The following is a 25,636-nucleotide window of genomic DNA, read 5'->3' on the forward strand; positions in this document are numbered from 1 at the left end:
GACTGCTGTGCAGCTGCTCAGGCAGGCGGCCCAGGACAGTGTAGGCCTTCTCGCCTGGCATCCGAGAATGCTTTTCTGTCATCTCCGCAAGGCTGAAATGTTCTGCACTTTGGGCACCTCTCCCTCTCCCTTGCGCGCGCGCGCGCGTGCACCCACACACACACACCACACCACTCCCATCCATGCTGGCTTTCTTTTTTTGGAAACTGGCAGCCAGCAGAGTTGTTATTATCAAGGCCAGCCAGAATGTCAACCCGGAGGCGGCCCACCCCTCCTTGTGTTTGTTTGGAGCATCCACTTCAGGGAAACTTTCCACACAGATCCAAGTGATGCTCAGCACCCTAAATTTAGCCCTGGAACAAGAGCCCTGGAAGGCCCCGTAGAGGCACTCGGGCCTTTATAAGCTCTGCAGCACTGGCACGGCTATGCTGAAGCCGCTTGAGAGTCAAGGGTGCCGGAGGAAGAAGAGCTTGGATCTCCCTCTCACCCTTTGGGGGGACTGTTGGGGCCCCCCGAACACCCATGAGTTTGCAGTAGGCCTCTGTCCATCTCCTCGGCGTCAGCCAAGTCCGAGTCAGCCCATGGAGAAGACGCACGGGATATTTGCGGATGACTTCGGAGGCTTCCTGAGGCCACGCAGCGAGCCCTCGGCTTTCTCAGGCAAGTCAGCCATGGTGGTGGCGGAAATGGGGGAGGCTGGCATGGCAGGGGAGCAGATCCTCCTTGGTGTAACTTGCCCCCGTTCTGCTCTTAGGCACAGGCCCTCTCTGAAGGGACAGAGTCGGCCGCTGGCTCAGCCCTGCCTCTCCAGCACTTTCCCTGCAGCACCTTTAAATGGAGCTGCTGGGGACAACGACATTCAATTTGTATACCGCCCTTCAGGACAACTTAACACCCACTCAGAGCCATTTACAAAGTATGTTGTTATTCTCCCCCCAACAAAATACCCTGTGAGGTGGGTGGGGCTGAGAGAGCTCCTAGAAGCTGTGACTGACCCAAGGTTGCCCAGTTGGCTTCAAGTGGAAGAGTGGGGAATCAAACCGGGCTCTCCAGGTTAGAGTCCCGCGCTCTTAACCACTACACCACACTGGCTGTCGCAGGCCAAGGCCATGCGCTGTCTGGGAACCAATAGGCTTCCCATCTAGGTGTTTGTTTATGCTATTAAAATATTTCTAGCCTACCTTTCCTCTTGGATCAAGGCAGCTTACAGTACAAACATTACAAATTAAAATTGAAATGAAACAACAAAGCCCAATACCTCCCCCCACTCAACGCACCCGTTTGTAGCACATGGCCAGCATTTCCACCATTTCTGGGGATTTCCAAAGTTTGATTTGATGAGAGTAAGTGAGAGTCGTTGCAATTCCAGCCTTGCCCAGGAGGAGGCAGTGCTGCTATATCACTTTCCTAAGTCTCTCCAGCATAGACAGAAGCCCTGTCCTTGCCCCCCAAATCTCCTCTCCCCCAGTCCCAGAGGCCAAGGCACTCTGCACATGCTCTGTTCCAGATGTTTCAAGCCCAAGACTCTGGCATGCCAAATAAGTTCTATGACCATGATCAGGGAAAATGGCACATAAGAAAGCAAGACGAGTGCCAAAGAATTGCTACCAAAAAATCTAGACAGACTCCCTGTGAGTGAGTGGGTGAAGTATGAGCCTGGGCTCAAACCCTGCTCAAGTCTCACATTGCACTGGGTGTGGCCTTGGCCGGAAATGCCGGCTGCTTGAGTGCTCCGCCCTTGCTCAGGAGAAAATTCCTTCTGACTCACCGGCAGGCAGGAAGAGGGCCTGGCTTTTCCTAAGCAGGGCATCGTGGTCAGGGGAAAAGGTCAAACATTAATGTATTGGACTGAATCAAATTAAAGTGATTGTCTTTGTCAGGCAGCTGAAGCATTGTGTGGTTAAGTGGCTGGGCTGTGAATCAGCACTCTGCTGGTTCGACTCCCTCTGCTGCCATGACCTCAATAGGTGACCTTGGGTCAGCCACTCCTCTCAGCCTCTGATATTGTGGGGATGATAATATCACTGATCTTGTTCACCGCTCTGAGTGGGACATTGATCTATCCAGAAGAGTGGTATGTAAGCACAGCTGCTATTATTTCTTACTGATTCTTAGCAAAGCTGAATTACACGCCTGGCTGAAATAATTTGCATTGGTGCTGGTTGGCAAGTAGCATATGGGAGATGACCTTAAGGACCCCAAAGCCTCAAGAGGGGTGCATGTGGGTGGACAGGAGCAGGAGGCAGAGGGCCCAAAGTGGGTGTCTGTTCTCTCTCTCTCTCCCTCTCTCCTTAAGAGCCTTGATCAGCTCTGCTTAGCTACGGAGAGGCAGGGAGCATGCATGCCGGGAGGGGCCGAGTGCAGAGAGAGGCCAGCAGACAGCGGGCCCTGGTCCCTGCAGTCCCTGCGGGCAACCCAGATGAGAGTAAGCCGAGAGTAAGTCGGAAAGGGTGCTGAAACGTAGAACTGTTGGGCTGAGCCAAACAACTGAGCAGCCTCTGGGCAGCAAAGAAGTCCTTGTACAGGGGTCATTTCATAGAAAAAAAGCTGGAGGAACTCATTAGCATAGCTCATTAGCATATGCCACGCCCCTTGCCATCACCGGAAGTGTGTCATTGGTGTAACTTATTTGCCTATGCCACACCCCCTGACATCACCTATCCTGCCTGTTTTGGACCCAATCCTGGCCATTCAGGGCTGAAATTGGGCCCAAAATGGCTGCAAAGGGGCTGAAAATGGCTGCAAAGGGGCTGAAAATGGTCAGGATCGGGCTGCTGCTGAGTGGGAGAGTGATCCACCACCCCGTCAGAAGCCTGATCTGGGCCGTTTCAGCCCCAATCCAGGCCGAAACGGGCCCCAAATGGACGAGAGTCAGGTGGGTGGGGCCACCTGGCATGCGACCTCTTTGGGGAACTGCTGGAACTGCGTTCCTGCGCGTCCCCCCCTTGAAATGAGCCCTGTCCTTGTAGATGGAAAGCGATCCTTTGTTTGTCTGAGCAGGTCGTGCTGGCAACATGGGGAACATTAAGACTCTGGGGGACACTTACCAGTTTGCTGTGGATGTCAGTGACTTCTCTCCGGAAGACATCGTCATCACGACCTCGAAAAACCAGATCGGCGTGCATGCAGAGAAGGTGAGAGGCCGGAGGGGAGCACCTCTCGGGCACAGCCTCCTTCAAGAATTACCTATAAAGCGGGAGGAGTGAGTGCCAAGTGTTCCTTCATACAAAAGAATCAAAGGTGGTTGCCCAGAGGGATGGCTGCTTGTGGCTTGCTTGCTTGTCCAGCTCTCAGGCTGTGGTCAGACAGGGGGTGGCTCCCAGGACCGGCCGTGGCCCTCCCCTAAGGTCACTGCTGAGCACTGCCATGGTGATGGAGGCCGCCTCTCTCTCGCTGATCTCCCTTGAAGACAGATGCACTCTTAGGGCACCTCCTGTGATCTGCGGCCTCAAGGCTGCACCCAGGCTGAAGCGTCACCGTAAGGTCGGAAGGAAGAGAAAGGCATGCCCATTTCACAGACCACGCAGCTGAGGCCCGGAGGGGATGAATCCCAGCAAGGCTCTGCCCCTTCGTGAACCTGCTCCCAGTTCTTCAGCTGCCTTTTCTTTGATTTCATAGGGCAAATGGGGTGTCTCTCTCCCCCCACCCCCATACCAAGCAAGGAGGAGTCAGCCTCTGGTCAAACTGGCATCCCTTTGGCACCTTGCCCTTCCAGTGGGGATATGCCACCACCACCCCTCCCAGGCAAATCCCTTCTTTGAAAGCCCTGGCCTTAGGCCGGGGAAGTGGGGTGCCCAGCCCAGCCCTGACTGACTCCAGCCTCTTCCCTCCCTGCCTGCAGCTGGCTGCTGACGGGACCCTCGTGAACACCTTCACCCACAAGTGCCAGCTGCCAGAAGACGTGGACCCCACTTCGGTCACCTCTGCGCTGGGAGTGGACGGCTCCCTCACCATCAAGGCACGGAGGGGCCTGGCTAAGCAGCCGGACCACGGCCAGCAGCGGACCTTCCGGACTGAAATTAAAATCTGAGTGCCTCAGAGCACCGGGCGGGCGGGGGCGGGCGCACAGGGACTGGTGGGGAGGGGGGTGAAGGGAGAGGGCTGCCCTTGGAGTTCTCTTTGTATATAATAGACTGCACCCAATCTGTATAAATGCTTGGTGGCTCCTGGTCAGCTGCGCCCTTCCTGGGGCTGTGTTAGTTGCCCCTTCCCTCCCCAGAGACCTTGAGGCTAGAGGGGCAGGGTGGCGGGGGGGGGGCATGCGAAGCTTCACCCCACCTGTCCTGAATGTGTGTGAACCTGGTTGACAGTGGCGGGGAGATTCTGAGTGAAGGGAACGAGAGACGTTCATCTCTTCAAGCGGTGGAGGGGGGGGAGGGGGAGGCAAGCCTCTACAGGAGGAAACAGATTTTAGAGCTTGATTTTCGATGCTGGTGGGCTTTGGCTCCCTAGCCCCCACTCCCTCAGGCTGTGTGGTTGGAGAGCCTTTTTGGAGACCCAGAGAGACTGAGCATAAATCAGTAACTACAATAAAATTAATTAACACAGACACTCCCTCCGCACACACCCTTCCCTGCTCTTTGGCCAGCTCCCCCAAAAGCCCTGGCCCCTGGGGCTACAGCAAGGCTCCCTCAGTTCCTGCAGAGGCAGGGGAGGGGCAGACCGGCAGGTCCAGAGCGTGTGGCTCTGGTGAAGAGGGCTTCTTCATCATTCTCCCTGCCCTCTCCTCCTGAACTTTGTGGCCTGATTTTGGGGGGGGGGGGGGACCAAGTAGCCCTTGTCCTTGTAGGGCCTGCCCAGCTGGCAGACGGCCACTGGCAGTGGAGGGAATGAGTCAGCTACCTGGAAATAGACAAGCCTCTCTAAAGCTCTGTGCCAGGGAGGTCACGCGGGCAGTCCTGCTTTTCCCACGGAGGCAAGAGGGGGACACACGTAGGGCACATCCAGTTTGCCCTCTCCAAATCAGGGGAATCTTTCCACTCCCTTAGCAAACCCCCCCCCCCGTGCTTTTGTGTGTGTGACAAGACCACCCACCCGCCACATCTGGGGGCGCAAACAGTCCTGGGAAATCTGGCCCAACTGGCACATCCTTTGAGCCCTAGACTGACTCTCTGCAAGACAGACCAGCGCCTGCATCAGAGGCAGAGGGCGGAGGAACCACGGAGAGGCGCCTGCGGGGAAGACAGTGGCCCAGCCCCTCCACCAAGCAAAATGCTCCAGGGAAAGCTCACCAAACCCCCACGCAGATGGTGTAAGATCACCGGCTCAGCCGAGTGGGGTGGGCCTGAGGATTCCTTCCCCCCAAATGTGTCCATTGCTCAGGACCTCCCCACCTCGATCCCCCATGGCGCTGTGGGACACCCATGGCCACAGAGTGGCTCTGCGCAAGGAGCTTCAGCCTGCCTGGCTGCCTTCCGCTTGCAACAGCAAGAGTGGCTGTCCAGAGAGTGACCAACAGGGGACGGGCGAAAGGGCAGGCGATGCTCTGGGACTCCAGGGCACACGTCAGCCCCTAAATGCTCCAGCTCTGGGTGATATCATGTGCCCAAGGACACGTTCAAATTGAAAACTGTGTCCCTTCTGATAGACAGACGTTTCTTGCCACGAAAATTGGCCTCCATACTGGAGGACTGGAAAACAGCAAATGTTACACCAGTTTTTAAAGGGGGTAACCAGGAAATACAAGTTAGGCAGCCTTACGTATGTCCTATATAAACTAGTAGACACTTTTATTAAAGACAACATTAAGAGGCTGCAATCCTAAGAACATTTCCCTAGGATTAAGCCACACTGACTAAAACGAGACTTACTTCTGAGTAGGACTGCTTAGGATTGCTCCCTTGAGCACATAAAAAACACAGCCTGCTGAGGGCACAGCAGCCTGGCTTCTGCAAAGAGGCGGCTGGCCTTCCCAGCCCTTTGGAGATTTTTGAGCAGATCAGTGGACAAGCGGACAAGGGTGAGCAGGCAGACATTTTATACTTTCGCTTCCAAAATGCTTTTGACAAGGTCTCGCCCGCCCACCCACCCCGGCAAGATGCCAGACTAAGTTCCAAACTGCACATACTACATTTTTGAACTAGTTAGATTCCTATTTCCCCGGACCCAACTTCCTTTCCCCACAAGAGCCCTAGCGAAACCTCCCCAGGGTCTGATTCGGCTTGGAACTGCAGCCCAAGGCAAGGGTGGGTGGGTGTCGCCTTCCCTCCAATGGTTTCATGTGTCGAAACAGCCCTAGGGCACTAATAGCACAGAGGTGTTTTGGCTCCAAGGAGAAGGCGGGAGCTCCTCCCGGCTGCCCCCACACCGTGTGCCTGAGCCGGATTGGGGCCCCAAGGCCATTCCAAAGGAAGCAGAGAGCGGGAATAAATGGACAGTTCTTGCAGTGGAGAAGAGGGAGAAGCACGGGCCCACAAAGATCGGTGTTGGGGCCAAGGTTATTTAAGTTGTTCATAAATGATCTGGAACTGGGGTGAGCAGTATAGTGGCCAAGTTTCAGATTACAAGAAATTCAGGCAGTCTGTGAAGAGATTTAGGAGGACCGTCACAAATTGGGTGAGTGGCAACAACATGCTAAGTGAAGTTCAATGTAGGCAAGTGTAAGATGATACACACTGGAACAAATAATCCCAACGTGATGTGTGTGCTGAGGGGGTTGGAACTTGCAGAGCTGAGATGGAAAGGCCTTGGGCCTGTCAGGGCACAGCTCAATGGAAGTATCTGCCCAGTGTGTCACAGAGTGGCGAAGGTAAAAGAACTTGGTGCTGTTTCTTCCTAGGAAAGGAACTGAAAACATCATAGGGCCTTTATCATTTGGAATAGTGGACAGGGAAGGCCTCTTTCTCCTTCTCCGGGCTGGCAGGGAGGAGAAGGCCATCCTCGCCTACAGCCTGGGTGCAAGAGCGGCATTCGTAAAGAGAAAGGGACTTCAGGCCTTACTGCTATGGACAGTCCGTTTCTTTACGAACGATTCTTCTGGGCAGTTATGCTCTGTTCCAGCATTTCTTCATCTCTGTATTGGATTTCTGTTGGTTTTAAATCTTTGCAAATTTTCATTATGTATCCTGTTACGTTGCTTATTGAACACTGAAATGTCCTTTAAATTGACTCTACTAATTCTCACTGTGTAATTCGCCTTGAGTCTCAGTGAGAAAGGCAGACTGTAAGTAACAAAAACAAATAAACGAGGCCTGCGACTGAATCCCTTCGGGGCAAATTGAGGCACGAAATAACTAGATTCTTTTCCCTGCAGCAGGGCTCAAACGTACAAGTGCGTAATATAGGACACCCCCGCCCCATATCACAGTATTATTCATCATGGAAGAAAGAGGTCTGTTTCTGAAATGACAGAAGTGGACGTGGTAATGGGGTCGACACTAAGAGTGCCCCGTGCCTGCGTCCCTCCAGGAGATAATCCCAGACCATTTCCACCTGCTGGGTGTGTCTGTGCGTGCGCGCACGTGTGCTTGCATAAGCCCATGGCACATCTCCAAGGAGGGGGGTCGAGGTGGGGCCAGACTGCCAAGCAAGCTTGGCCTCACCCTGTGTTTGTCCCGGGGACTGGGCTGTTTATAGTTACCACAAGCGGCCTGGTATGGGCTGTGTTGGGCTGACTCTCAGCTGAGCTCAGAGGTCATTCTGTCCTCTGCACTGTGGGGCGGGTGTGTGTGTGTGTTATGCAGTTGCTGCTGAAGGGTGCAGTAAAAGGAGGGTCCTTGCTCCGTGTCAACAAAGGGACTGAAGTTGTGGCGAGAGGGAACCCAGTCCAGTAGATGTGGCCTCCTCAGTCTGCCCCTCATTGGCAGTGGTGCTGCCCTTGGGAGTGGGCTAAACCTACCACTCCTCTCAGCAGCCAGAGGGTGCGAGGGCCCCAGCTGGAGAAGCAGGAGACTGGCTGAGGAACAGGCGGGCGGGGCTTTCTTGTGCTGCGGTGGGCCATAGGCAAGAGCCCTCCAGCATGCCCTGGCATCACTGTGGCCCTCCAAAAGGAGCTGGCACTGGAAGAAGGGAGGAGCCAGGCCTCTGGCAGCTTCCTTAGAATCATAGGGTTGGAAGGGACATCTAGGGTCATCTAGTCCAACCCCCTGCACAGTGCAGGACATTCACAACTACCTCCCCTCCCCCACATGGACACACCCAGTGACTCTTAGTCCATGCCCAGAAGATGGCAAAACACCGTCAGGATCCCTAGACAAACTGGCCTGGGGGAAATTGCTACCTGACCTCGAGGTAGCGACAGGCTTGTAAGAAGGGGCCACAAGAACTAAGCACTGATGCAACCCTTCCTGCCCTCCCTCTCATGATCTGCCCAGGTTCACAGAATCAGCATTGCTGTCAGATGGCCATCTCCTTATAAACCTTCAAAGAAGGAGAGCCCACCACCTCCTGAGGAAGCCTGTTCCACTGAGGGACCGCTCTGTCAGGAAGTTCTTCCTAATGTTTAGCCGAAAACTTTTAATTTTAACCTGCTGGTTCTGGCCCAACCTTCTGGGGCAACAGAAAACAACTCTGCGCCATCCTCTACGTGACAGCCCTTCAAGCACTTGGAGAGGGCTATCCTATCACCTCTCAGCCGTCTCCTCTCCAGGCTAAACATTCCGAGCTCCTTCAACCTTTCCTCACACGACTCGGTCTCCAGACCCCTCACCATCTTCGTTGCCCTCCAATGGACTCGCTCCAGCTTGTCTATATCCTTCTGTTGTGGTGCCACAACTGTAGTTGTGGTGCCCAAAACTGAACACAATATTCTAGGTGTGAACACAATATTCTATTCTCTAGCCAGAGCAGAGTAGAGCGATACCATAACTTCTCATGAACTGGACACTACGCTTCTGTTGATAGAGCCCAAGATCACATTTGCCTTTTTAGCGACCACATCACACTGTGCACTCATGTTCAGTGTAAGGTCTACTAAGACCCCTAGATCCTTTTTGCATATATTACTGCTAAGACACGCCTCCCTCTTCTGCCTTGCCCACCTTTCTGCCTGCTGCAGTAGGGTTGCCAGTTCTAGGCTGGGAAATTCACACAGGGCGCAGTTTTATCCTCCATGTTGTTCAACCTCTATGTAAAGCCTTTAGAAGAACTCAGTTGTAGATATGGAACTGGATGCCATCCATAAGCAGATGTCAGCGAGCTCTGTATTTCTGTATCCAAATCATCATGGGATGCAGTAGAGATTTTAGATTACTCTTTGACAGCTGTGGTCAAATGGCTGAAAGCAAACAAATTGAAACTGAACCCAGACAAGATGGAAGTGATGCTGGTTGAGAAGGCAGAGCCTCGGGGTTATACTGGACCCAGTGCTACTGCTAGAAAATTAAGGCAGCTGAAAAAAACGCTTTCCACAAACTCAGCCTCATCTGGAACATGGCCCCCTACCTCGATACAGCCGATCCGACCACCTGAAACCCTGCCATGGTAACATCGAGACTTGACTACTGCAATGCATTGTACATTGGTCTGCCCGCTAAGTTAACTCGGATACTACAGTTGGTGCAGAGAGCTGCAGCTTAGCTATTATCGGGAGCTAGGAGAACCATGAATTTCACTCCCATTCTACAGCCACTCCATTGGCTTCCTATCAGTTACCGATCCCATTTCAAAGTATTGGCCATCACCTACAAAGCTCTCCATGGTCATGGTCCATTGTTTCTATGGGACTGCCCCCCCCCCCATTCCAGCACTGCAATTTCGCTCATCTGAACAGGGCTTCTGCAGGTACCACCCTTCACGTGGGCAAAATCAATAGCTGCCTGTACACAGGCATTTTCTGTGGTGGCCCCCACTTTCTGAGATTAGGAAAGCTCCCCCTCTCCTTGCCTTCTGTAAACCATGCAAAACTGAATTGTACAAGAGGGCTCTTTGTTCAGATGGGAGGGCTGGACTGTAAGAAAGTGGCCTCAAGAGAGCCATCAGTAAAGGGATAAGGAGAGACCGTAGACTTCTCTACCATTGGTATAAGTATGATCCTATTGGGTAGTTCCTAAATTGATTAACATATCAGTCATGGAATTTGTCTATGCTCTGTCCCAACACTGTTAAACCTTTAAACCTTTCTTTCTCTTAAAATCTTGCACATTGCATGCATATATCCGTTATATGTCCTGAAATTGATTGTACTGACTCACATCATGCAATCTATCTTGCATCTCAGGGAGAACGAGGTAAATAAAAATAATAATAAAAGAAACTTTCTGGAGATTTGGGGGGTGAAGCCTGGGGAGAGGAGAGGCCTCCGTGGGGCATAATGCCCGGGGACCCACCTCTGAGGCAGGCAGCCGTTTTCTCCATTGATCCCTGTCACTGGGGGATCAGTTGTCACTCCCAGAGATTTCCAGCCATCGCCTGGAGGTTGGCAATCCTGGTTGCCACCTACAGGATGGGAAATGCCTGGAGATTTGGGGGGGGTGGAGCCTGGAGAGGGCGGGGTCTGGGCAAGGGAGGGACCTCAGTGGGGCATAATGCCGTAGAGTCCACCTTCTACAACAGCCACGTTTTCCAGGGGAATTGGTCTGTCTCGTCCGGAAACCAGTTGTGATTCCGGGAGATAACCAGCCGCCACCTGGAGGCTGGCAACCCCACGCAACAGTTGTATTTAACGGAAGGTTGACTTCGAAAGGGGGAGGAGCGTGCATAGGACCGCTTCCGCTCCCTCCCGAGCTGCCCCTGGTGTCATGGCGGCCGACCGGCGCCGTGAGGCGCATGCGTCAAAGAGGCGACACGCGCAGGCGCAAGGCGGAGAGGGCCAAGCAACGGGAAAAGCGAAGCCCCTGGGGCGCATGCACGAGGCTGGCGACGTGCCGTAGGGAAGGGGGCGGGGACTACGGCGCCGCCGCTTCCGCCCGGCTCCAAGATGGCGGCGCCCTTTGTCTGTTCCGTGTCACTCTGAGTGTCGGCGCTGCTCGTCGGGATTATGTGACGCGCGCGGGATGGCAGGTGCAGGAGGCGCTGCGGGAGGCGGGGCGCTGTGGGGCGGGGCCAGGCGGCTTCGGCTTCGGGCCGGTGGGAGGGAGGGATGGGGGCCGGGCGAGGGGCCGGGGCCGCCCGCACGTGAGGGGCTCCCGGGCTGGGGCTGGGCCTGCCGGGCGCCGGGGGTGGGGGCGTATCCCGCGCCGCCTCAGTTGCCCGTCTGTGAAATGGGCCGAAGCGGCGCCGCGCGGCTCCCCCCCCCCCCCGCCCCGGGGCCGAGCTGGTGGGCGGCGGCACTGGCGGGCTCGGTGGGTCCGGGGCGGCCGCGGGCCTGGCTGAGTGCGGCCCCCCCGCCCTGCAACGCCCGCTTCTCTGCCCGCAGCCATGCACTTCCCGCAGCACAGCGCGCGCGTCCTGGAGCAGCTGAACCAGCAGCGGCAGCTGGGCCTGCTCTGCGACTGCACCTTCGTGGTGGACGGCATCGACTTCAAGGCCCACAAGGCGGTGCTGGCGGCCTGCAGCCACTACTTCCGCATGCTCTTCGTGGACCAGAAGGACGTGGTGCACCTGGACATCAGCAACGCGGCAGGTGGGCCGGGGGCGGCGGGGGGCCCGGGGGAGCGGGGCTGTCAGGCGAGGCCAGGCGCGTCTCCTCCCTGTCAGCGCTGCTCCCCGCTCCTACAGTCATCTAGACAGGGTGGGGCGAGGGAGCCTTCCCCAGGCCCAAAGCCAACCATGAGGCCCGTTGTGTGCCAGAGTCACCCCCCGGGGGGAAATGGGCTTCGGCCTGTGGGCTGCCCGCCTCATGCCATGCAGCAAGTCCCCTTTCCCTGGTTGCGGAGGTGGCAGGGGCAGCGAGGCAGAAACTCTCCTTCTCCCCCCTCCCCCCCCCGCCTACCGGCTGCTGTTTCAGCCTCAGAGGAGACTCCCTGGGAGATCTTCACATGGAGGCTGGGCACCCACCCACGGGGAATGCTCTCTCTTGGGGTTGCCCACCCGGGGAGGTGGCGGCTTGGAAGGGCCCTTTCCCCACTAGGTGTCTGTGAACTGGCTGAAAGGCCACCAGCCTGTGGCCGAGGCAGTTGCCAGATCTGGTGGGCAGCCACGTCAGCTGCAGCAAAAGCCCAAAGGCATCTCTTTGTTGAGAAGCAGGCCACGCCAAATGCCGGAAGCAGCCAAGAGCAGAGGGCTGTTGTCTTGGGGCGCCACTTGTGGCCTTCCTGGCTGGGGTGTGTGTGTTTTGAACTCTAACTGTTTCGACCACTGTCGGAAAGGAGAGTGCGGATCCCAGACTCTGGGTCTGGTTTGCTGAGGCTGCCCTCTTGTTGATGCTAAGCAGGCCTCTCAGTGCTAGGATGGGCCAAGGATGGGGATTAGTGCAAGGCGGGAGTTAACATTCCAATGTAAGTGTGGTGTAGTGGAGTGTAATGGGTAGAGTGCCTGACTAGGCTCTGGGTGACCAAGGTTCAAATGCTCGCTCTGCCATGGGAGCTCTGGGCCATCACTCTCTCTCGGTCTAGCCTACCTCACAGGGTTGTTGTTGTGAGGTTACAATTCCTGCAAGCTGCTCCAGGTCCTTGTTATGGAGAAAAGCAGGATGTAAATGAAGTCAATAAAATAGAGCATAACCATTAAGGATGGTCGAGGGGCCCCTTTGGTCTGACCCAGGGAGCTGAGGGCTGTGCTGGCCCCTCCTACCCTAACCCCCTTTGGCCTGCAGGTCTGGAACAGGTCCTCGAGTTCATGTACACAGCCAAGCTGAGCCTGAGCGTGGAAAACGTGGATGACGTCCTGGCGGTTGCGAGTTTCCTCCAGATGCAGGAGATCATCAGCGCTTGCAACACTCTGAGGGCACTTTCGGGTTCAGGGCCAGCAGAAACTGGCCCAAGTCAGGAGGGCCCCTCGGCAGCTGGTACGGTGCTCCCTTACTCCCAGCTTCCTTCCATGGCTTGCCTCCCCAGTGGCAGACAATTTGGTGCTCCTGAGGAAAACTGCAAAGTCTTCTTCTGTTCCTTTGGCTGGAAGGCATCAGCTTGAGAACACTCGAACTGCTCCTGACAGAAATCTCTGGGGCTGGATGGGGTTCCATCCCCAAACTGTTCATGTGCTGTGGGAAATGAAGGATCTCTGTGGGGCTCCACAGAGATCTTTATGGACTGAGCTGTTCTGACCAGCCCCCCTCCCAGTCAGCTCCTGCTTGGGGTGGGTGTTTCTGCTATGCCTCTGCATTGGGTGTGAGGAGGTTAATGACTCACTTCACCTGCAGAGCCGCTGAATTTCGTCAGCCCCAGCCAGGGAGGCTGCCTGTTGTGACACTGCAGGAGTAACTGTCCACTTTGGAAAAACGGGCAGCGATGCCTCATGCAGCGATGCCTCCTTACTGTCCGTCAGCAACACTTACGTAGCTGTAAGAATGAGGCATACCTTCTGTACTGATTCCGAAAGCAGAAGTGTGAGATGCTGGGTGAGGCGAGGCAGGATTGGGGCTTGGATTCTTTTTCTTCAGCAGAGTGCGTCCAAACCCCTGCATATGCTTCATGTTGTGAAGAGGAGAGATCCGGTTTCGGCCACAGACAGGGACTGACTTCCTCCTCCTTGCTGATCTCAAAAGTGCCCCCTCCTCCATCATTTACCAGTTTTTGGAACATTTTAATTTCATGAAGTCCTTGGCAATCATTTGTCGTCCCAGCAGCCCTGCAGGATAGATTTCTGTTAGGCCCCTTTTATATTTGGAGGAGCAGAAAAGACGGAGTGGCAGCTGCCGTGGCTCTTTTCTGTTCTGCCGTCGAGAGGAGCAAGCAAAAGGGCTTGAACAGGTCATATTTAGTTCCTCCCCCTTTTCTTTCCCAGGGCAGGAGAAGATGGCTGGCGAGAATGCAGCTGTGGTGGGCACCCCCAGCGAGGCCAAGGAAACCCTGCAGGCTCTGCCCAGTGGGCTGAGGAAGGACGAGGCCGCGGACCTTGCTGAGGAGATGAAGGAGAGGGTGGTGGCCAAAGCTGGGGAGGGGCTTGGTGAGTACTGGGGGGGCTGAGGAGACCTGAGAGCCCAAAGCCTGTGACCAAAACCCTCCTACAGGTGGAGGCTGGCTGCTTTGCGCGTGCGCCCAAGGCTGGGCCCCGCTCAACAAGTCCTGTTCCGCCGTGAGGTGCATCCCTGCCCTATTCCCTGGGTAACCAGTGCAGTCCTATGGAGAGTTACACCTTTCTAAGTCCATTGAAGTCAGTGGGCTTAGAGGGGTGTTACTGCGCTTACGATCGCACTGCAAATCTCCACTGCAAACTCCTTTGAAGAAGGGGGCGGGGCGGTAAGAACTGCCAGAAGGGAACCTGGGGAGGCAGAGGTGGGCAGTGGCAGAGGCCATTTTGAGAGGCCCTCCCTCTGCTGTAAGACTGGATTCCCTTCTCCCCCCACCCCACCATCCCCATAATAAGGTCAGACCTTCCACCACCCCCAGGCCAGGGTTGTTTAACTTTTTCTCTAGAGGCTTCTGAGGGGAGGAAGTCCCAGTAGCTGCTGCATTTCTCACCTGCTGTGTGGGCCAGAGCCTGGCCTCAGCACTCCGTCCATGGCAAGGCCTTGCCTCTAGCGCCAAAGGCTTTGAGACCCCTCCCCTCTTTCCAGCTGCAGGTGAGCCTGTGGGAGAAGCCGCCTTTGGTCTGCCTGAGAACCCGCAGCTGGATGGTCCCTCCCTTGGAGATAGCGCTGCTTCCAAGGCCCCCTCTTCTGGGGCCACAGAGGCCGGTGAGCACCCATGGGGAGAGACTGAGCCCTGGCCCCATCCTTCCCAGGGCTCTCTGCTCTTGGGAACTGAGGGGCTTCTTCCCTCCGCTGAGTCTCTTTTTGTCCAGCCCTGGGGGGAGGCATGAGGTTGACCCATTTTTGCAAGCAGACTTGGCCCCCAGAGGCCTGTTTCTGGGCTTGGGACACGTGTCAGTTTTTCAGCGCTGGCTGTTGTGGTCTGAGCATCCTCGTATTTCAAGCTTTTCTCCTTAAGAATGAGAGTTTCATGCTCTTTTGTGTCCTCTAGTGCTGGGCTTCTAAGAGCCCCCACACCCCTAGGGTGGCAGCACCAACATCTCTCGAAGATGGCCTGGAGAGCTTGGCGGGGGGGGGGTCCCCCTAGGGTCTCCAGAGGGAAGTGTAAGCCGTGTCTCTTGTGGGTGCTTTCCAGAGTGGGAAATGCTGGGCATTGCAGAGTCCACGAAGGGGAGAAATTGATCAAACTTTCATTCCCCGCCCCCTTCTTTGTGAAGAGCTGTTTAGTTTGGGAAGGAAAAGTGCAGGAGGGAGGGGGAGGGGGGCAGCAATGGAGCAGGCTGCGCTGGCTCCCACAGGGATTGCTGCGCAGAGCTTTGTTTCCTGGGATTTGGCAGCTCTGTGAGCATCGGTTGCTACCCAAGCGAGCCCTTCTCTTGGTTGGGTGATTCCATCCCACCCCCGCTTTGCTTTCAAGACCCCCCAGTGTTGAAACTTCCTGCTGCGATGGAGGTGGCGCTGGAAGAGAGAGAAGGCGAGCCCCTGTTGGAGGCAGAGGCAACCATCCGGTTCCCTGAGCCGAAAGAATCCAGGCTGGCTAATGGCAACGCCCCTGAAGAGAATGACTCCGGGGGCACCGACTCCGGGCAAGAGAACGCAGGTGAAATGAGGCTCTTGCGCTCAGGAACATACAGCGAGCGGACCGAGTCCAAAGCCTATGGGTCAGTCACTCACAAGTGTGAGGTGAGTTGGGGGGGCAGTCCCCACTTCTCCACCGCCAGAAGCCGTCTGCTTCCCCGGCATGTTGGCCGCCTGCCGCTTCTGGCCAGCACCCGCCTCCTCGGGCTGCCTCCTGCCTGCAAGACTCTGTCCTTGGAGCGTGGCAGGAGAGACAGCCCCACCGCTGAGAACCTGGCAGCCTCTCACCCGCTTGATTGGTTTATCTGCTGCCTCTGCAGAGACCAGCTCGAGGTGGCTCACACGTCCAAATAACCCTAGAATCACAAAAAAGCAGCTTCAGTGGCCAATATTAAAGGCGAGCCATAAGAACAGCGTCACTTGAACACTCCGCGGCACAGCAAATGCCCGTGAAGCAGTTACCAGACCATAACACTACTGAAAAAGAGAAACCTTTATGTTAAAATGACATGTTTTGGCTGGGCGCCTAAAGCAGAGTGGACTGGGGTCCAGGTGAGCCTCCGGGGGTGGGGGTGGGGGTGGGCATTCCAAAGACAAGGTGCCACCACTGGAAAAGCCAGATCTCTGCCCCCCCACCCACTTGCCTTAGAAATGGAGGGAAACGTTTCCGTCTGGCAGGCACCTGCTCCTCCCCTGCTCCCGTTTTCTTTTGTGCTCATATCCCTGTCTAGTTCTGTGGTAGGAGGGGAGGGAGGACCTGAAGGGACACATCCTGTTCTGTCGAACAGGCAGGCTTTACTTGGCCAGCTTGAGGCCTAGGAACTTGATGTGTGTGTTGCCAGCTGTGAGGCATACGGCTGCAGCACAATGGCCAGAGAGCTTCCCGAAGCCGTCTCTCATGCCGCCTCTTTCAACAGGACTGCGGGAAGGAGTTCACTCACACGGGCAACTTTAAACGGCATATTCGCATCCACACGGGCGAGAAGCCCTTTTCCTGCCGGGAGTGCAGCAAGGCCTTTTCTGACCCAGCGGCCTGCAAGGCCCATGAAAAGACGCACAGGTATCTTGGGGGGGGGGCACAGCAAGTGGGAGAGGGGATGCGGGGGGGGGGGAGGTCTGAGGAGGCAAGCCTGTCAGGTGAAGCTTACCCAGAGGTTGGTGGAGCTGCATTGCTGAGACGTGATGGGAGAGCTTGAAAGGGAGAAGGCAACTCCCCCCCCCACCCGTGTGCCTTGGGCGGCCCCATTTCAAGTTGGTTCCGTTTCAAGTTGAGCCTAAGAGCTGTCCCCACTGGGGGTGAACCCTAAAGAAGGGGAAGTCCTCTGCCCGAAGAGCCCTGCTTGACAGATTTTGCTTAATCTTTGCGGTGAATCTGCTGCTGCATCCCTTACGTCCCCCACTTTGTGTTGAGCGAGTCCAGCAGCCACGCGGCTGCTCCTGCACAAGGGCTAAGGAAATTGGTGTCCGGTCCTGTGAGCATTTTGGTAGAGCATTTAGATGCTGCCTTTTCAGAGACCTCCTTGAGGTGGCTTACAAAATAAAACAGAATAAAATCATAAAACGTACTATGATAAAAACAGAACAACCCCTTAAAGTTGGAGCAACCGGGCGTCTCACCCAAATTTAGTAAAGAGTGGAAAAAATATAATATAACATGATTATCTGATATTGCCTCAAAAGAAGGGTTACTTGGTAAGTCAGTGTTAGAGCAGAAAATTCATAGTAATATATCGTGGTTCAATTATTTACAATTAAAGAATCTAGCTACTCATATAAATTTAAAGGACATGATGAAAAAACCAAAAACTGAATTTGAACAACTGATAGAAAAGAAAGAAAATTCAAATAAAGGAGTAATTTCCAAAATATATATTTTGCTACAAACTATCAAACCCAAAACTTTATCAACAGAACAATGGGAGATGGTATGGATATCTAAATATTTAAATCACCAACAGTAAATATTAAGTTGCAGTCACATAAGATCTTAACAAGATGGTATCTTACCCCTAGAACATTAGCTTATCATTTATTCCCAAAGCTCACCTTTATGTTGAAAAGGATGTGGTGAACCGGAAACGCGCTCACGCTGCTGGTGGAAATGTCATTATACAGAAGATTTCTGGAAAACAATCTTAAACCAAATATCATTGTTCACTGGTTATAAAATACCATTAAACCCTGAGCTGATATTTCTAGATCAATGGAATAATATGGATATCCCTCAAATCAGACGAGATCTCATTAATATTTTATTAATGGCAGCAAAAAACATAATTGCACAAAGATGGAAAGCACACACTATACCTATAATCACAAGTTGGTACTCAAAAATCTGGGACCACTTTTTATTTGAAAAGATCAATGATGAAAATTTCTCTAAAACCACAAATTTTATGGAAAAATGGTTTCCTTGTTTCGATTACATCAATAATAAGAATATACAACCATTAAATAAAGTTTACCAAACAATTTTAAATATTTAAAACTAGATTATACCAGCTCAGGCAATTTAACTTTCTCCATTTCTCTGTACAATATCATTGTTAGAATCTTTAGAATCCAATAACTTATTCTAACTATCTACGTTAATATTAGTAGTAACCTTGTATTAAGAATGAATATCATATTTATAAAGCACTCTGTAGTTTAATTAATATATAAATAAATATTTGACAAAATAAAAAGTTGGGGCAAAAAGCCTAGGTGATCCTCAGGGCGGGGGTGGGTGGGGTGGGATTCAAAGGCACGGGGCCCCCACCCTGCCGCTTGTTGTCCTCCTCCACTGCAAGGGGAGAACGCAGAGAGCAGAGTTTGCTAGTTGAGTTCCTTCACGTGCCAGGCCCCAGTCCATGGTTGTTTTCAGTTAAAGAACCTGAAACTCGCATCCCACATTTTGCTGCATTCCCCCCCCCCGCCCCGCCCCCCCCATCCTGGTAAGCACCTGGCCCTGCTCATCACCAATTCTGTGGCTTGTTCCTTCACGGGTGAGACTCAGTTATCTTTTACCTTATTTCAGTTACTGGCTGTTACCATATCCTGTGGGGCAGAGTTCCACAGGGTAAAAATGTGGTGGCAGAAGTGCTTTTTGGATGGCCCTTCCTGCTCTGCCGTTCAGCCAGCTGAAACGCAGGAGGAGAGCGGGCCAGCGGTGGCCGCTTTCAGAGCAGTGCCCTCCCTCCTTCCTTCCAGCCCCTTGAAGCCATACAGCTGTGAGGAGTGTGGCAAGAGCTACCGCCTGATCAGCCTCTTGAACTTGCACAAAAAGCGCCACACGGGTGAGGCCAAGTACCGCTGCGAGGACTGCGGCAAGCTCTTCACCACTTCAGGCAACCTCAAGCGCCACCAGTTGGTGCACAGCGGAGAGAAGCCCTACCAGTGCGACTACTGTGGCCGTTCCTTCTCTGACCCCACCTCCAAGATGCGCCACCTGGAGACGCATGACACGGACAAGGAGCACAAATGCCCCCACTGCGAGAAGAAGTTCAACCAGGTGAGGATGCGCCTGGGGGAGGCGGCAGCAGCGCCGGCGGCTCTCACGCTCACGGCAGGTCTCTCACGTCTGCTAGCAGGTGGGGAACCTCAAGGCCCACTTGAAGATCCATATCGCCGATGGGCCGCTGAAATGCCGGGAGTGTGGGAAGCAGTTCACCACCTCAGGTACGGGCAGCCTGGTGAAGAGCCACAGAATCGGCTTGTTGGGAAAGGAAGGCTGACTCCAGGAGCATTTGTGTGTCTGCGCCTGTGTCACAGCACTGTGTCATCTCCCACAGGCAACCTGAAGAGGCATTTGCGCATCCACAGCGGGGAAAAGCCCTACGTCTGTGTGCATTGCCAGCGCCAGTTTGCTGACCCTGGAGCTCTTCAGCGCCACGTCCGCATCCACACTGGTGAGCCACTGTGGAAGTGGGGAGGGGGTTGCCAGGTTTGGGGTCCTCTTGAGGGGTCCCAGTTTGGAAGCGTGGCTGGGTATCATATTCGACAGCCTCGGGAACCCTGCTTCTCATGGCAGAGTGCGATGGTGGTCGTGGGCCCTGGGTGAGACCCAGTCTTTGCTTGCCTGAGGTGATGCGGAGGGAGGTGGGCCCATGGTCTGACTTGAAAGAAGGCACCTGATGCAGAGGGCAAGGACACTGGCTTGAGTCCCGGTGTGCCGAGGGAAAGCTAGGCTGTGTGTGCATCAAGAGCTGCCTTCCGACTCGCAGCCCCGCTCCAGTGAGCCCCTCTGCTCCTCCCATGCTCCAGTCCTCTCTCCTTGCAGGCGAAAAACCTTGCCAGTGTCTGATCTGTGGCAAGGCTTTCACCCAGGCCAGCTCACTTATTGCACATGTGCGCCAGCACACGGGGGAGAAGCCCTACGTCTGCGAACGCTGCGGCAAGAGGTGAGGCCCCTGCTTGCCCCTCCCTGTAACGTCTGGGCCTGCCTATCTGCAGGGATATGGGCAAGGGTCATTGTGGCTTGAGTTGTGCATCGGGAGGGGTGGGGTTTTCCTAGCCAGCCCGTGTGCTGCAGTGGCCCCCAGCTGTCTTCTGGCACCCCACATGCTTTCAGGCAGATCTGTGCAGCGGGCAGAGTGGTCTGCACTTAGTCCTCTGCTCCTCAGTACCAAAGTGCCTGGAGGGCGCAGTGGGGATTGGTTTGGAAAGTGCCTGGAAATGGCAATGGGTTCAACAGGCTATGAGGAGAATTCTAAGAGGACCGCCTGGCAGAGAGGTGGAAGCCGCAGCTGACGTTCCGGGCTGTGGAGGTGTATTCTCTGTTTTCAGATGAGTTTCTGGCTTCAATTCCAAGCGCCAGTGAGAACCTTGAAATTCCTCAAGAGCCTGGGGTGGGGTGGGGGTTGACCCTTAAGGCCCGCTGCCTCCTGTTGAACAGGTTTGTGAGCTGAGCTCTGTTGCGGAGCCCCGGTTGAGAGAGGAGCTTGGCTTCAGCAGCCAAGCAGGTTGTGCTGTGGCCTCAAGCCCTCCTGTTCCTTTTGCTTTTCTTCCAGAGAGCTTCTGGTTTTGATGCTTTTCTTGCCTCAGAGTGTCGTAGCGATTCTGCATCTCAAAACCACCTCTTGTGAGCTGCGTTCTCACAAAACAAAGTGCAGGCTACGTCAGGTTGGATGCTCAGAAATGACGCAGAAGGCAGGAGAGGAGAGCTGTTTCTTGGCTCTTCGATCAGACCCCGAATGGCAAAGTTTGCCGACTGCTTTGTACCAATTAGGAGAGGGGAGTGTGTCTTCAGGTGGAGCAAATATGGCAACTCTCAGTCTTAGCTGTCTGATGTTCTTGAGTAAAATAATAATAATAACAAAGTTAAGGTCGTCCCCTGTGCCAGCACCGAGTCATTACTGACCCATGGGGGGGGGGGACGTCGCATCATGACTTTTTTTGGCAGACGTTACAGGGTGGCTTGCCGTTGCCTTCCCCAGTCATCTACACTTTTACCCCCAGGAAACTGGGTACTCATTTTACCAACCTCGGAAGGATGGAAGGCTGAGTCAACCTGGAGCCGGCTATTTGAACCCGGCTTCCGCCGGGATGGAACTCAGGTCGTGAGCAGAGCTTGGGCTGCAGTACTGCCGCTTACCCCTCTGCGCCACGGGGCTCTTAATAATAATAACATTCAATTTATATACCACCCTTCAGGGCAACTTAATGCCCACTCAAAGCAGTTTATAAAGTATATTTTTATTATCCCCACAACTATCACCCTGTGAGGTGGGTGAGGCTGAGAGAGCTGACCCAAGGTCACCCAGCTGGCTTCAAGTGGAAGAGTGAGGAATCAAACCGAGTTCTCCGGATTAGAGTCCCAGTGCTCTTAACCGCTACACCAATCTGAGGGATAAAAATATTCCAAATAATGGGTGGCTCAGGCCTTGCTGCTCTTTGTTTTAAATCGGGAACCCAAAGTGCTTTGCTCTTTTGCCCTCGGGTGGCCCTGTGCTCCCCTTTGGAGCTGCTTCCAAGTCAGGTTTTCTGCAGGGGAGAGCTGAGCTAGCCCCTTGCTGCATGTGACCCCCCCTTCTCTTTTCCCTTCTCCCTAGGTTCGTCCAGTCGAGCCAGCTAGCCAACCACATTCGGCACCATGACAACATCCGGCCCCATAAGTGCAGCGTCTGCAACAAGGCCTTTGTCAATGTCGGAGACCTTTCCAAACACATCATCATCCACACAGGTGAGGAGGCCGTGTGTGTGGGGGGGGGGAGGGGGGAGTTTGCAGGCCTTGGACCGACTGGGAAAGTGGTAGGTGTGCGGGGGGTGGGGGGGTGGGAAACGGGACCCTTTGAGCTGCCGCCACCAGGGGAGAGAGAGACAGCCAGACCTGAAAGTGGGAGTTAATGCCTGACTCCAGCCCCCCCTCCCCCCCGGGTATTGTTGGTTTGGTTATTTGTTGGTTCTGCACAGGTGAAAAGCCGTTCCTCTGTGACAAGTGCGGCCGTGGGTTCAACCGTGTGGACAACCTTCGCTCCCATGTGAAAACAGTCCACCAGGGCAAAGCCGGGATGAAGCTACTGGAAGGTGGAGAAGGTGATGAACTCAACATTGTGACTGTGGCTTCAGATGAGATGGTGACGCTTGCCACAGAAGCACTAGCAGCCACGGCTGTCACGCAACTCACAGGTGTGTCAGGGCTCCTTGGGGGTGGGCTGGGCTGGGGGGAACCTGGCTGGAGAGACAGCTCGGACATTTGGTCCATCCCTGCTTGGCTCTGGATACAGAAGAGTGCGAGGGGAGCAGCTCAGATTTGTAGGACCAGTTGCTGGCTTATTGGTTTCCTCAAAATATGTGTGTAGCTTTCCTCCCTACGATTACTTTGAAATGTGAGTGTTTGAAATCAAATCATGTCAAACTACACATGCACCGATCTCAGCTGTAGCTTTGGCTGAGGAAGTGGGGGGGGGGAGTCAGCAGCTAGGCAGCCGTGGTTGTAAGTGGGGTCTGCTCCTCCTCTCCCGCCTTTAAGAATATGTTTTTTCTCCACATGGATTGCAAGAGCTCAGGCCTTCCCCACAGCCGCAGATGCTGCTGCTTGCACTAGTGGTTATTACATCCCTGTCCCCGTGCACACACATGGAGGGGGGGGCAGACATTGCACCCCAGGGGCAGGGGGAGGAAAAGCCCCCTGGTTAGACCTTGTGACTCTGCCGTGGCTTCTCCCCCAGTGGTCCCTGTGGCAGCTCCAGTCACGGCAGATGAGACGGAAGCGTTGAAGGCGGAAATCACCAAGGCGGTGAAGCAGGTGCAAGAAGCAGGTGAGTTCCTAGCCAGTGGCCTGCCAAGGGGGGAGGGCTGGGGGCTATTTCCATTGAAGCCCCACTAGGGTTCTCCCTGTGGCCCCCCCCAGCTGTCTGGAAAAAGCTTGGCACGTGGCCACAGGAGGGCAGCAGCCCCAAATCAACCCATGTCAGAAACTAAGGTGGGAAGAGCCTGTGTTGGTAACCCCCCCCCCCCCGCCTCCCCCAGCTGTCCAAGCATAAAAAGAGCTGGGCACCCTCAAGCCTTGCCTCCTACATAATAATTCTGAAAAGGGACGTTCAGTCACCTTCTTATCCCCCTTTGAAAGCCAACCACTTTAGCCTGTGGTTCAGTATTCCCAAATCAAAGCTGTTTGAATGAAATACTTTCTTTGGTCTGGTGGGCCCCAGCTGCCAGGCTTGGGGGACAGGAGGAAAAACTTTCCACTGTCTTCTCTGTTCTGTGCAAATTGTCCCAGTGTATTGGTCCCACTAAGACATTTCTCTAAAGCCTCCCCCAGGCTGCTTAGCTAACTGGTACCTGTTTACTTAACATTGCCCCCTTCCTTGCTGTACTGGTACCCAGCTGAGGAAGATCCTGTTGTCCTGCAGCTGGGGAGGACCATTTCCATGCTCAGCCACCATCCTGGTCATCTCTGTGTTTCGAGATCATTTATTGCTCACTGGACCTTTGCTGTGCTGCATCTGAAGACACCCCCCCCCCCCCCCGCCCGTGTGGTGGTGCTTGGCCTCCCTCAGCGAGGCGGCAGGGTGCTTCTTGCAGCTGACAGCAGCAGTTGTCACTCACCTTTCAGCGGCATTCAAGTCCTCGCTTCTTTTTAGGTTTCAAAGTGCTTTATACTCTCAACCCTTCATCCCCACCCCCCTCGTATTTAAAAAGGGAGCAATCTCTTGGCTGACGTGTCCTTTCTTCTAGACCCCAACACCCAGATTCTCTACGCCTGTGACTCGTGTGGGGAGAAGTTCTTAGACGCCAACAGCTTGGCCCAGCACGTGCGCCTCCACACAGCACAAGCCTTGGTCATGTTCCAGGCAGACACAGACTTCTACCAGCAGTATGGAGCCACGACAGCATGGCAGTCCGAGCAAGTCCTCCAGTCTGGCGAGCTCCTCTTCCGGGCTCGAGACGGACCCGAGGCACAGCCCTCCTCCACAGATGCCCCCCGGCCTGCTGGGGTAGCAGATTCTGCAGAGTGAAATGGCGGCGGGGGGGGGGGGGTTTGCTGTTGGACTCGGTTATCGTTCAGAGTTAGGATTCAGCTGAGTCTGCTGACAAGGGGGGGGGAACCCCTCCCTGTCATGCCGGAGCATCATTGAAGAGGGCTCCTTATAGGAGACAAAGCTACATTCTACTCCTAGAAACAAGCTATTTCTGACTGAGAATCAACCATCCGTGTGAATACTTAGAAGAAATAAATGCCATTATTTTCTAATGCTTGTTTTAAAAAGCTAGAGCTGGGTTCCTGGGCCCAACTCTCGATGATGTTTCAGAAAGGGCTGAACACCTTTGCCCCTCCTCCCTTGTTCTGAGTTCGCTGTGTGTGTGCGCGCGTGTGTGTGTGTGTGGGGGGTGTCGCTCAGCCACAGCCCACCTGGATCAGGTGCTGCCCACATCTGCAACTCTGAAACTGGTGCCGCCTTTCCTTACTGCTGGCTGTGTGGGAAACAGCTGCAGGCTAGTCCAAGGGTAAGCGGCACAGCTTGGAAACGAGAGCTGGGGGAGACCATGAAGCAAACACGATTTGGCCGGCCTCTTTGCATCCAGAGAAGGCCCGGGAGGGAGCACGAGGAGGCCCAGTTCGTAGGAGCAATTTGTAGGGGGAGGAGGGAAGAGCGAAGGCGCCTCCCTGCCCCCCGTCGTCCCCCTGCTGTGACTCAAGCCAGCTGTCCGGAGAAAGTGACTGGGCAAGGCTCTGCCATCCTCTGCTGCTGAGTTCTGGACCCGTTTGCATTTCAAGCCACTCCCTCCACCCCCAAAACAGTGCTAACTCTAAAACGTGGGGAAGGCTTGATGCATTATTTTAAAAATTAATCCTCTGACAGCCACTTGAACCACCTCTTGTGGGAAACAAAATCAGCAGCAGGCAGCTTCTCACAGATAGGTGACTTGCTCATTTCCGAGAGAGAGAAGGCAACTCAAAGTGGCGTTTCTGTTCTGCTCCAGAAGGCTGTGGGCTGGAAGCCCCCTCCCTCCCGCAGTCTGTGCCAGAGGCATGCGCTTAAGAACATCAGAAGTAAGTGCCCTGGCTAGATCCAAACAGTGGCCCGACCAGCCTCTCACACCGTGGGCAACCCGCTGCCTTGGAGGGGCAACAAGCAGGGCGTAGATGCCAAGGCCTCCCCAGATGTTGTCTCCTAAGCTCTGGGATTCTAAGGTTAACTGCTCCTGGAGGCGGAGGTTCCTTTTAGCCACCACCGCTAGTAGCCACTGAGGTAGTGCTCTTTGAAAGCCATCCTTGCTCTTGGCCTTCACTGGATCCTCTGGGTTCTGGCAGTGATGTCCACATTTTATCCGTCACTGAGTAAAAAACTTCCTTTAGTCTGTTATAAATCTACCACCTGTCAATTTCTTTTGGGTTCCCCTAAGATCTTGTACTATTAAGAAAGAGAGGGGGAAAGTGCCCCATGCATAGTACTATAAAGCCTCTTATCATCTCTTTCTCAATAACACTGTTTATAGTTGACAGTCGTCTTTTCAATCCCTTTCCTCGTAAGCCCCCGCGCGGAGTTTGCCTTTTAGACGGTCCCAGCGTACGACATCGATACACACTCTGACGTAATTCAGCATCAAACAGCCTCTTGCTTTTCAGCGGCACGGACTTGCTCTCAGCCAGGACTTGCACCTGCCAATGGACCGAAAGCCTTG

The 25,636-nt window shown here is 54.4% G+C and overlaps 2 protein-coding genes across 3 annotated transcripts; both read left to right on the forward strand.

Moving 5' to 3' along the window:
• Positions 1-374: 374 nt before the first annotated feature.
• HSPB7 (heat shock protein family B (small) member 7) lies at positions 375-7,220 on the forward strand. Its single transcript, XM_055002011.1, has 3 exons — positions 375-660; positions 3,001-3,134; positions 3,842-7,220. Exons 1-3 carry the CDS (start codon positions 426-428, stop codon positions 4,028-4,030), a joined length of 558 nt encoding a protein of 185 aa, XP_054857986.1. The 5' UTR covers positions 375-425; the 3' UTR covers positions 4,031-7,220.
• Positions 7,221-10,850: 3,630 nt separating this feature from the next.
• Positions 10,851-24,182, forward strand: ZBTB17 (zinc finger and BTB domain containing 17). 2 transcript variants are annotated; one of them, XM_055002080.1, is made up of 15 exons: positions 10,851-10,938; positions 11,294-11,500; positions 12,632-12,823; positions 13,762-13,923; positions 14,534-14,653; positions 15,366-15,631; positions 16,444-16,586; positions 18,719-19,019; positions 19,096-19,186; positions 19,300-19,416; positions 19,788-19,908; positions 21,559-21,689; positions 21,920-22,135; positions 22,678-22,767; positions 23,687-24,182. In XM_055002080.1, exons 1-15 carry the CDS (start codon positions 10,932-10,934, stop codon positions 23,965-23,967), a joined length of 2,445 nt encoding a protein of 814 aa, XP_054858055.1. In that variant the 5' UTR covers positions 10,851-10,931; the 3' UTR covers positions 23,968-24,182. The 2 variants fall into 2 exon arrangements, with proteins under 2 accessions (XP_054858055.1, XP_054858056.1); XM_055002081.1 differs by having other exon boundaries at positions 19,099-19,186.
• Positions 24,183-25,636: the final 1,454 nt, after the last annotated feature.

Source organism: Eublepharis macularius, chromosome 17 (genome assembly GCF_028583425.1).
Source record: "Eublepharis macularius isolate TG4126 chromosome 17, MPM_Emac_v1.0, whole genome shotgun sequence".
In the NCBI taxonomy this organism is placed as follows: Eukaryota; Metazoa; Chordata; class Lepidosauria; order Squamata; family Eublepharidae; genus Eublepharis; species Eublepharis macularius.